We start from the raw sequence: 11,127 nt of genomic DNA, 5'->3' as shown, positions 1-11,127 counted from the left end.
AGTAAAACGACTTAAAACGCACCAAAACACCAAAGCACAAGGTCTGTTTTGGTGATCGAACGACTTTGCTAAATTCTACAGAAAGTGAGTGGAACTTTTGTACGTAGAGGCGGCAGCTGTGTGAAGCTTTGACTAGAACACAAACACCTTCACATTAGAGCCACCTAACTGTCGTCCTGTGCCTGGCTGGCCTCTCTACATACCACAACAGCTACAGCAGTCTGACCTCCAGAGGTGATTCCTATGTAAACTTTGTCACTCGGTGTTTGCTGCGTGGTTCGGTGCGAGTGATTGGCGAAGGAAAAATACCAGCAAGTGTAGTGGAAGAAGTGTTGAAGCTGTCGTGGTTGGCAGTTTTACTGACATTCAGTACGTTCTACTTTAATGTGTGTGTGTGTGTGTGTGTGTGTGTGTGTGTGTGCATGCGTGTGTGTTTGTGGATAGAGAGAATTTGGCAGAAAGCGTACAACCAGTGATTTCTATTTAAAAAGAATCCTCCTGGTCGGTGTATTCACCTCTCCCAGACCAGATTGTCCATTCGTTTGTTGTAGTGCAGGATGGTACAGCGATAATATCAGTAGTGCTACAGATAGCCGCAGTCGACCCGACAGCCAGGAGAGCTGGGCTTTGCAGTTTTTCAGCCATCTTTGACCTCGTCCAAAATGCAGCGACGATCACGAGTCTGCTTTACATTTTTTTCCTGCTGATTGAGACGGCAGAGTGGTTTATCCAGCAAACCCCCACCCATACGGTGGATGCTGCTGGAGGCTAAGGTGGATGAGGAGGGTGGAGGAGGGTTCATGGCACTGATTTATCATCTCATTCAGTCCTTTAAGCATCCACACCACCTCCGCTGAAGTCCTGCTGAGGCCAAAAGAGAAACTATGACGGGCTTGGGTAAAAGCTCCGTGTGTTTACCTGTGTCCATGAGCAGATGAGGGTTCCTGTGTGACAGGGTAGCTCCCATAGGTTTGTGCAAATGGTTGAGCGCATGTGAGGTCCGCTCCTCTTTATCCATCACACTCATCTGAAGAGACACTGAAGGAGAACAAAGACATTATCAAGTCGCGTCCAAACCTGAACCTGCTCACTCTCCTGATCAAAAGGTGCTGTTCTCCTGCAGTCGTGGTTTGATCCAGAGGGGTTATGGGGGGAAAAAGGCAAAAAACATTGTGGAGTTTGGGGCAGCAGGAGCGGTACAGACTAAGAAATGGAGGACAAAAATGTGGGCAGTGCTGGGGGCACAGTGCAGCTCTGGACAGGGGTACAGAAGATTGAAAATTGTAGCCCCCCCCCAAAGATGACAAGTAATGGATCCTCCTCTACAGCGCAAGGCGGATGAAAAGGTAGTAGAGAAGGAGGAAAAGAGCAGGGAACAGTGCAGACGTGTGTTGGGGGAATGGCGAGGAGGCACTTACTTGTCCTCTGTGTGCTCAGTGATGGCAGCGGCGGCCAGCGCAGCTCGGTACTGCAGCAGCACACCTCGAACGCTCTTCACAAAGCCCTTAGAGAGTGGGAAGAGTGGAAAGCCGATGTCCGGGTAGCCGCTGCCCTCTGGGAGGAAACTCCGGTAGCTCTTTCTCCGTTTCTTTGGTCGCACCACCGGCTGGCTTCCTGTGGAGCCCGCCCCTCCTCCGCTAACCGTGGCTGAACCTGATTCCGACGTCCCGCCGCGGACTACAGAGCAGGCGACTGTGGCGCCTCCCCTGTTGTCACCAACCAGAGTGGTGCTCCCCTGGGTGCTGTCGCAGTCTGAGTTGTGGCTCAGCTCCTGCTGAGAGGCGGCTGTAGTGGAGGGACTCAGCCCTGAATCCTCCAGCTCCTCCTCCATAATACTGCTAACTCCGGCTCCTGTGACCCCCTCCTCCCCAGGCTTACTGGGGCTGCTGTGAGCCACCACCACGGGCCCCTGCTCGTCCAGAGGCTCCACAGATGAGGGTCGGTCTTTGGAGTGATGGGCCCTGTGCGCCGCCTGACCCCGCTCAGCACCGTCGTGCAGCTCGAGCCACGCTTCCAGGCGGTGGACGAGCCGCCAGCCGTTAGAAATAAAGTGCTCCTGGATCTCCTGTTTGAAGACCTCCACAGGATTCTGGAGGAGCTGCGTCATGGACTGGACCATCTTGATGAGGGCCATCTCGTTATAGCAGCGGCTGTTCTCATAGCCTTCCTGGAGGCCTCGGTCACTGTCGAAGCCAGCCTCGTTATAGTAAGGTTCGTTGACGAGGATAAGGCCTGCAGAGAGATACAGACGTGTATGTGCAGAGTGTGAGCTGAAGTTCATTAAAAAATGGTTGTTAGTCGTGGAGTGAGCAATTGCTTAATTATAAAAAGTCGCCAAACAGCACCCGCAGGTTCAGAGTGGTTATTTGTGTGTGGTGGACATTTTAACCAAACTCTAGTGAGGAGATGACAAAGACATGAATTATACAAATAAAGACACGTTTTACACGTGTTAACTCAGAGCCAGCAAGATACAAAAATAAGTGGATTATCTGGACTCAGTTTTTCTGGCAGGCCAGACTGCAGAAGAGTTTCATGGAAGTGGTGTAATGTCTGTGTGTGAGGCAGTTACAGTCAGCTGAATGACTGTGTGCGACACTGCACTTGTAGCCCTTCTGAGCAAATGAACACATGAATAAAACATTTTTGTACTGCAGAGAAGAGAAGAGGGATAGAGGAGTTTGTGTGTGTTTGTGTGTGTGTGTGTGTGTGTGTGTGTGTGTGTGTGTGTGTGTGTGTGTGTATGTGTGCACGCGCTAACCTTGTATGGAGATGAGGACTTGCAGCAGACTGGACTTGCTGGTCCATCTCTCAGTGCCCTGAGGATCAAATAACCACAAAGGAAAATCAAATGTTATAACTTCTGTTTCCTGTTAGAGCAGAACGAGGAACAACACATGGTGAGATATCTCACACTGCATGTGTTGTACTGAGTAAATCAACTGAAAGGCAAGGGAAAAACAACGACCAGCAATTTTTGAGAAAAGCACAGAGAAAGCAAAAAAGAAAGTCTCTAAACTGTCGATAATAATGAGGATTTTTCATTATTGATTCATGTGTTATTTCATATCAACAAATAAATAATGTTTTAGGTCTATAAAGACTGAAAGTCCTCAAATGTCTTGTTTTTTTGTCAAACCAACAGTCTAAAACTCAAAAGACATTCAGTTTATAATCATATAGAGCAGCAACAAGCAGCAAATCAAACCAGATGATCTATTTACATGTTGGTTTGAGTCAAACCCTACCATTTGTGCTACATTCAGTTGTCTTTTTTTTTTTTTTTTTTTTATAAACACAAAGTTGTTAAAATCGAGGAGTTATGCCCCAATCAGGGAACAGAATAACAAAAAGATGAAATAAATTAATAAATCTATGAGGTAAAAATTAATTTATGTTGTCAGAGAACGTAAAGTTTGCATGTTTGTCCTGTGTCGGCGTGGGTATCTCCGGGTACTCCGGCTTCCTCCCACAGTCCAAATACATGCAGGTTAATTGGTGACTCTAAATTAGCTGTAGGTGTGTATGTGAGTGTGAATGGTTGTCTGTCTCTATGTGTCAGCCCTGTGATAGTCTGGTGACCTGTCCAGGGTGTACCCTGCCTCTCGCGCAATGTCAGCTGGTATAGGCTCCAGCCCCCCCGCGACCCTCAACAGGATCAGCGGTGCCAAGTCTGGTTCAAAAGGGCGGGTTTAAACTGCTTTGTGCAGGCCTAAGATGCCACCAGCTCACACTTTAACACAGAGTGCTGTAAAACTGCAGGGTGTTATTATATCTCTAAACCTAATAAGACATTCTACCTGTATGTAGATTAACCTGTGAGCAGCACTCACCTTGCCGATCCAGGTGCCCAGCAGGCTGACGCAGACCTTGCCGTTGTCGTAGAGGTTGGGGTTGAGGCGGCCGCTGCACTGTGACAGGTAGCGAAACAGAGGCGGCACAGCTGGGTAGATGTTGGGCAGCTGGATGTCGAACAGGAACAGACCGTCTTCGTAAGGCGTTCGAGTCGGCCCTTTGATCAGAGCTGAGAACAGGTCCTGTGTCGGAGAAAACAAAGACATTTATGACACGTTTTATGATGTATGCAGTCGGTGTAATCTAAATGATTAGATGAGTAAATAAAGCAGGACGTCAATACTGAGATGAGGGGTGGCAGCTTCTGTCTTTAGGTTAATTCATTTTAAAATATCTATACTGTCAAGGCTCATAGTTTAGTAGATATGGGCTTATAAAAATACAATGATGAGCTTGTGGAATCAAAGTCTGTGATGGTATATTACTGTGTGTTACCCATATGTGTGAAGACATTCAAGTAACTAGTATAAATTTTGGCCCTTTTTTCAAACTAAAAGCTAGTTGTAAATGTGTGAGTATGTGCATCTCTGTGCATGTGTAACTGGTGTCTGCTTTCAAATGTACGCGTATTTATTTCAAAATAATGATAATGGTGCTACTTTTCACGCGACATTACTGAGAAGAAACCCACCATGCGATCCTCAAATGTTTTGACCATGATGCCGTCTGGCAGGGACGTTGCTAGCAGAGCCATTTCCTTCCTCACTGTGCTGAAGAACTTCTTTGCCTCCGCTGGCTGAAACTCCATTTTATTAAACGAGTGTGTGTCTACAAAAACAAAAAAATACAGTGAGAGGAGAGACAGATGGTGACTGAACAGCAGTAGAGAGAAATAGAAATGAACAAATTCAACTCAACAGAGAATTCATCAAGCTAATGGATGTACGCAGGGTGCTTACAGCTTGAGGCAAGTTAGATACAAGACCTTTGGCCTTGTAGACTTTGAATGACTTGTGAAAGCATGACCTCAGACATTTTAATACAAATTAAGACCTTATTTTTAGATTGATTATTTCAATGCCGAAGACTTTTCAAGTATCCGCTGTGACCCTTCGTGTGCGTGTGTGTCTTTGACAGAGAAGTGTGATTACAGTTCAACCCCTCTCACCTGGTGCCCACTCCAGCACAGAGAACACCTCTCCCTTGGCACTGGTGAAGGTGACGCCAGGCTTGCCACCACTCTGTTGGCACAGTACTGGTGTGTCACTGAGAAACTCACTGGGCCATTCTTGTCCACCCACCGGTGTCTGTGGCTCCTGCTGCGGCTTTTCCTCTCCAACTCTTTCTACCTGAAAGGTAACGCATCACCAGGTAAGATCTACAGCTGCACTTATTTACGTCTTATTTATTTGGACTGCACTGGCAAATTAAATCAACTCTGCCACACTGTAGAGTAACTAAACACCTACCTCTGTCCCCGCTCCTCCACTCCCACCTGCCTCCACCACAGCCTCCATCTTCTCCTCCTCCACAATGGCCACGTTGTCCAGCGTCTTCCTCAGGTTCTCCTGCAGCTTCTTGATGTCATCCAGGAAGCGTTTCTCCTTGGTCGGTTTCTCAGGGGCCGTGGGCGTCACTGAACTCGCTACGTTCGTTGTGGAAGCGGGTTCAGCGGAGGTCGGGGAGGTCGGAGAACCGCCTGTCCAGAGCTGCTCCACAGTCATGTTCTTCAGGCTCTCCAGGATCTTCAGGGCCTCTTTCAACTCCCTGAAGCCTCGGGAGGTGCCATCTTTGCTTGGCTTCTCCGCTCCGTTGACTGCTCCTGGGGTGGTTCCTAAGCAGGCAAAATTTAGAAGCTTATCACAAATTCCTGCAAGTAGAATTAGAGACATGTCAAAAAGGACAAGAGCATTTTACGAGATGTGGAAGCATCTGTTGATGTTTGTATCACTACTCTGTTTAGATTAAAGTTATTTATTGTTTTGTTTCAAATTCAAGATCACAACAAAGACAACAGTGGAGCTCTATCGAACAGAAGAAGAGGCTATATCAGGCTTTGAATACACAGGCTGTTAGTAGGATCAACTCATTGTTGGTTTGGTCTTTTCATCATAGGATCTGTTGGCAATAAAAACATTATCACCAAACGTATCCACTGACACATGGTGGACATCTGTTGTTTGATCGTAGAGGATCAAACAATTAGTATTAGTAATTACTGTAGTAGTATGGGGGGAAGTTGACTTCAGGCAAGTACATTTCTTACACACTTGCCAGAGTGGGCAAGTTACCAAGAGGCAAGTGTTCTTTCCTCCTTTAGAGTTACTGCATTATCTTATTTTTCTCTTTAAAATGTCCTTGTGCAACTTCATACAAGGCACCTTGAGTTTAAATTTTTAATCAATTGTGCTATATAAATAAAATTTCCTTTCACTGCCTGAAGATACAGATTTCACAAAAACTGTTGTGAACACTCAACACTTCTATGTAGGACAAAAAACTTTTGTCCTGTAGAGGACAAACCAGCTCGAGTGGGGACACGAGAATTAAGGAGAATGATTTATGTCTTGCAGTGTGGTGCTGACACTGTTCCCTTAAGACAAAATATAGGTGTTGCAAAAGCTCCCCACCTCCTCCAGAAGCGGGACTAGCAGCAGCCACAGAGGCTTCTCCCTCCTCTCCTGGGGCTCCTTTAGTGGGGCTGGTGACCCCGGCTTTGCTGCCCTCTTGAGGGGGGATTATGAACGTCGAGGAGCTGGTGGGGGTGGGGGTTGGGGTCGCTGTGTCGATGACATCTGTATTGTTGACGTGGCTGTCGTCCTCGGTGGTGAGGCCGTTGTCCGTCTCCCAGCTGTCGCTCTCGTCCTCCCACTCCTCAGTGGACAGGACGCTGCTCGTCTCCTCCACCGAGTCGTAGTCGGTCTCCTCGATCTCAGACTCCACATTGTAGAGGTGCTGTGTGTGTGTTTATTCAGAGACTGTCAGCAACAGATGTCTCACTTCTGACGTCAAAAAAGACAGTTTCACTGAGGATAAACATTTACCTGTGGCAGGACGATGGTCATGGAATTATCCGCCCACACAACCTCCACTTTGCTGCTCACATCCACCCTGGACACCTGGCCAACTGACGTCTGAGGGAAAGTGGATGCAGAGATACAACCATTGTCAGCACCCAACAACACATAATACAATATGAAAACAAGTCTAAAAGGGTCACAGAGGATACTGTGTGCCATAGGACTTGACTAAAGGAAAAAAACTTCACTAGCAAACACTCCAGGTGGCAGTGTTTATTACTCCATAACATTACACTGTTGGATGCAGGAAGCAATATACTGATATTTTTCATTTTCTTTACCAGGAGAAGGGCTAAAAAAATATACCCTAAGTTTGCTCTAAAATGCCATGAGGTCATTAACATGAGAACTGTCTATATATATGGAGGCATGAATGTGCTTTACCAGTTGAATTATGAATAGTTTGTGAGGAAAGCTGACACTAAGACTGGTGCAGGAGAAAAGCTCATTGGGTGTCCTAAACAGAAAGGCTTTTTTGGGTAGCATGAATGTGTTCCCAGTATGTTTCCTTTTTATACACTCAGGGTGAATTCACAAAGAATAAATTGCAGTCACTGGTAGCATTATGAATTATGCATCACTTGCAACCGCTATCTGCTAAAAAGCAACCGAGGTCCACAATTCACAAAAGATACTGCTCTAATAACATTATGGCATAAACACATCCATGAAGTTTTTCAGCTGAGCGCATTTTGCCCTTTTTGTGCCTGATTGCAATTATCTATATGGCAAAGTATAAATATTGCCATTGCTCCAGGAACACAGTATGTGGAACAATGACAGAGAGAAAAAGAAGACTGAAAATTTCAGACTATGAGCTACAGGTCCTGACAGACAAGGCGCAGAGGTCCTCCTCAAAACATCATGCACGAAATTTAAATGTGACAGACAGAAACTGTATGTGGGGTTTAATATCCCAGTCTGTCAGAGCCGTTGGTGTTTTCAAACACACACCTTTTGATTAAAAAAAGATGGCATGAATTGAAGTGGAGGACAAAAGAAAAAAATATCACTACTGCCATGATCACAGTGAAGTCTCTTAAGAATATGCTTCAGTCACCACCAGCTCTCTGAAGATGTTAATAATTTCACTGTAACTATGGGGAGCTATAAGCACTGATCTTTTTGAATTGGACTGTTTTTGCACTGAGGCTCACTTGCCTCAGTTAAATGTATGCACATTACCTAATTCAAATATGTGCAAATAACATAAGAGCACTGAAATGCTATTTACTTGGCAGCGCAGTTACAGGTGCAATTACACAGCTTCTTTTTTGCCTTATTTGTCTTATGTGAATTTGCCCCTCTGCTGCTGGTTTATTAGGTGTCCTACATCTGTCTAAAACTAATACAGGCTGATACAGTCCTGCAGTAAATGCTACCTTCATGAATGTTCAGCTTTTAGAGAGGTGCTGATTCAGGTAATTTGTGGTGCTGCTGAATTTGATTTCTATTATTGTGCCCACCCCGTCAAATGTCAGTGAGAGTAGACTAAATATGCTGCAGTGCACATGAAAGAACAGAGTTTTTTAAATTGTTCTCACCTCATTTTCGCAGTCGTTGTGTCCGTTCTCTGAGTTCCATATTCTGATGACGATGTCGGTGGTGCGGAAGTGGAAGTCTGGGTGATCTGCGATGTCATACACACTGACATCTTCCTCCATACCAATTACCTGGAATAAAACGAACCTGTTTTAGTTCTACGATAAAGTTGGAGAGTTGTGTACAGCAGCCAGGTGTCATGACATAAAGACAATCTGCTAACAGTGAATGAGGGAGTGTAGTCAGGTGGCTGTGGGGTTCACACATACAGCTATCAATACCTGCATTAACGCCTCCTTCCTCCCTCTATAAAGTCACATTTCCATTGCATGGTACAACACGGCTTGACTTTACTCATCTCGCTCTTATCCAATGAGCAAAAGCTGTAGATTGTACCTGGTACTTTTTTTGGTACCACCTCAGTCAGGGCTCCACGTGAGTTGAACAGATACTAGAAGATGGAGTTAAAACACTGCAGACCACTGATTGGATGGTGAGAACTGTCACTTGTGCAACACGGGGCAGCTTGCACAAATTCAACTTTTTTTGTAATAGCCAAGATACTCTCAATAGCTTCCGCAATTTGTTTTTCTCACTGGAGCCAGATTTTCAGCAACCAGTGCTAACTGCGTCACAGCGCATAATATATATGACAATGTGATCAGCATAATATTGTGTTTTTGAAATGGACAAAAGGAGCCACTAGTGTCCAACACGCTGTGGGAGATTTACTGCAGAGCCCAGGCTGGTTTCGGAAACATGAAGGAGATCAAACTTCAGTACAGGTGAGACGGAGAGCTGCATGTTTGTTAACTTCAAAGTTCATGTGTTTTTTGGGGTGATGAGAGGAGACAGAGAAAACTAAAACTGAGCCAATATGGCAATATTTCACTGATGGAAGAGGTGTTCTAACTGGTTGCAATCACTGTTTTGAGCTTAACTTTTGTCAGAGTGCAGATGTTCAGAGGATTCAGAGAGTGTCGCATTGAAGATGATGTGAATAGGCTGCCAAAAGTGAGTCGAGTCAAGTCGAGCTGAACCATGCAGTAGAAATGAGGGCATAATACTAACAATCTATTTGTTAATCTCTCCCCTCGCTCTCTCTCACACACACACACACACACACACACACACACACACACACACACACACACAGATATCAAGCATTCTCAGTGGTTTTCACATCCTTTAAAACACAAACACTCTTGTCTTGTTTTCCTGACCGACCTCCACGTCGTCGCTGCTGGAGTTGAGTTTGATCCACTTGACGACACATGTTCTGCCCTTGTGATCACCAGACTGGATCACACCGTACACTCCCGGGTCCTGGAGGGCTTGGGCTGAGAGCACGCACGCGCACACACACACACACACACACACACACACACACACACACACACACACACAGTTTAGACAGCAAAACAAAAAAACACTAAATACAAACACTTGAACGTCTTTATAAAAAGATTCATAACAATGTAACAACAACGTTTCTGTAGAAAGCAGAGGGAGACTTTAGCTGACTGCAACAACGCAGCCTTGAAGAACATCCCTGCATTTTTCAGTCCATTTCACAGGCACACAAACTTGGCATAGTTTCAGCAAATGACCTAGATACTGTAGGTACTAGGTGGCCTATATAAAAAATCCCATCGCAGTCCACGGGGACAGAAATCTGACAGGCTGCGTCTTCACTGGTCTGAAGAAATGAACGAAACAAAGTAAAATCAAACAACAAAATCCATCATTAAAAACAAAAAAAAGCAATCACACTAATTTTGCTTACGTCGTTTATCTACAACGAAGTCCCCGGGACAGAACTCATGACTGTCGAGGTGCTGGATGGGGATGAGGTCGTTTGATCGGATCCCCTTCTCCACCCGCCCGTCCTTCCACATCACATCAGCCGTCGTCTTTGTGGATACAACCTCCACTGCAACCCTGTACAAACACACACAGGTGAATGTTAATAATTTAAAACCCCAACATGCCTTTTATCATATAGAGGACAGTTTCTCTCTTTTGGTTCTCTTCTTTTCACTCGTCACAAAAGGAAAGCTTCTGCACACCAAGACATTTCTGCTAATATCTTGTCCTTTTATCTGCTGTATCATTTATCTTCACCGAGCCACTACTTTATCTCTCCTCTCGGCATGTTGGAACCTCAATCTTCCCTCTCATTCTGTCTTTTCTCTCATTCTCCCTCTCATCATTTAGCACTGAAACATCTTGTAGCTGAATACAAAACACAGATTCATGCTACATTAACTAATCTGTTGTCATTATCCCCGACTAGAGGTCGTTAAACTGGAACTTAAAAGGTTTTGTTTTTCAGAAAACTTGAATCTTTTTGGAAACTAAATGGCAAAGAGCAGAACATCTGCAGTCTTGTGGTTGGTTCGGTGAAGTAAAACAAGCAAGAGAAGAGTGTGAAATCTGTTTCGTAAACTGAGGATGAGTGTGACAGTGTGCGGTTGAGGAAATGACACCATCTGCACTGAAAGACTTTCTGTGTGTGTGTGAGGCTGCTGTGGAGCTCCAGTGTCACTGTCGGACAGATCGAGACATGAGCCCTTTGACAAACAGCAGAGAGGTCGGAGACGCACACAAACACACTGTTGTCAGGGCTGAGCAGCCGTTGGTTGCTTTAATGGTCAGTAACAGATGATGTCACCGGTCTCATTTTTACACCATATTCCCGATACAGTTG

General features: G+C 45.3%; 1 protein-coding gene across 3 annotated transcripts in view; it reads right to left on the bottom strand.

Annotated features, from left to right (window-relative positions):
• Nucleotides 1-385: 385 nt before the first annotated feature.
• Nucleotides 386-11,127, bottom strand: part of ube2o (ubiquitin-conjugating enzyme E2O) — a 51,536-nt gene continuing 40,794 nt past the window's right edge. Inside the window, exons 12-23 of one of the 3 annotated variants that reach the window (XM_049569905.1) lie at nt 10,204-10,358; nt 9,645-9,757; nt 8,420-8,548; nt 6,840-6,929; nt 6,426-6,750; nt 5,265-5,665; nt 4,964-5,144; nt 4,487-4,623; nt 3,834-4,037; nt 2,762-2,819; nt 1,419-2,232; nt 386-1,038 (exon numbers count right to left, since the gene is read on the bottom strand). In XM_049569905.1, the coding sequence (XP_049425862.1) occupies nt 1,011-1,038; nt 1,419-2,232; nt 2,762-2,819; nt 3,834-4,037; nt 4,487-4,623; nt 4,964-5,144; nt 5,265-5,665; nt 6,426-6,750; nt 6,840-6,929; nt 8,420-8,548; nt 9,645-9,757; nt 10,204-10,358 (2,635 nt within the window). In that variant the 3' untranslated portion in view covers nt 386-1,010. Of the gene's footprint in view, nt 2,233-2,761; nt 2,820-3,833; nt 4,038-4,486; nt 4,624-4,963; nt 5,145-5,264; nt 5,666-6,425; nt 6,751-6,839; nt 6,930-8,419; nt 8,549-9,644; nt 9,758-10,203; nt 10,359-11,127 lie in introns of all 3 variants that reach the window. The other 2 variants (XM_049569924.1, XM_049569915.1) reach the window with 2 other exon arrangements.

The sequence above is a fragment of the Epinephelus fuscoguttatus genome, linkage group LG3, assembly GCF_011397635.1.
Source record: "Epinephelus fuscoguttatus linkage group LG3, E.fuscoguttatus.final_Chr_v1".
Classification (NCBI taxonomy): domain Eukaryota; kingdom Metazoa; phylum Chordata; class Actinopteri; order Perciformes; family Serranidae; genus Epinephelus; species Epinephelus fuscoguttatus.
Note: the sequence above shows the minus strand (reverse complement) of the source record. Positions and strands in the feature narration are given on the sequence as shown.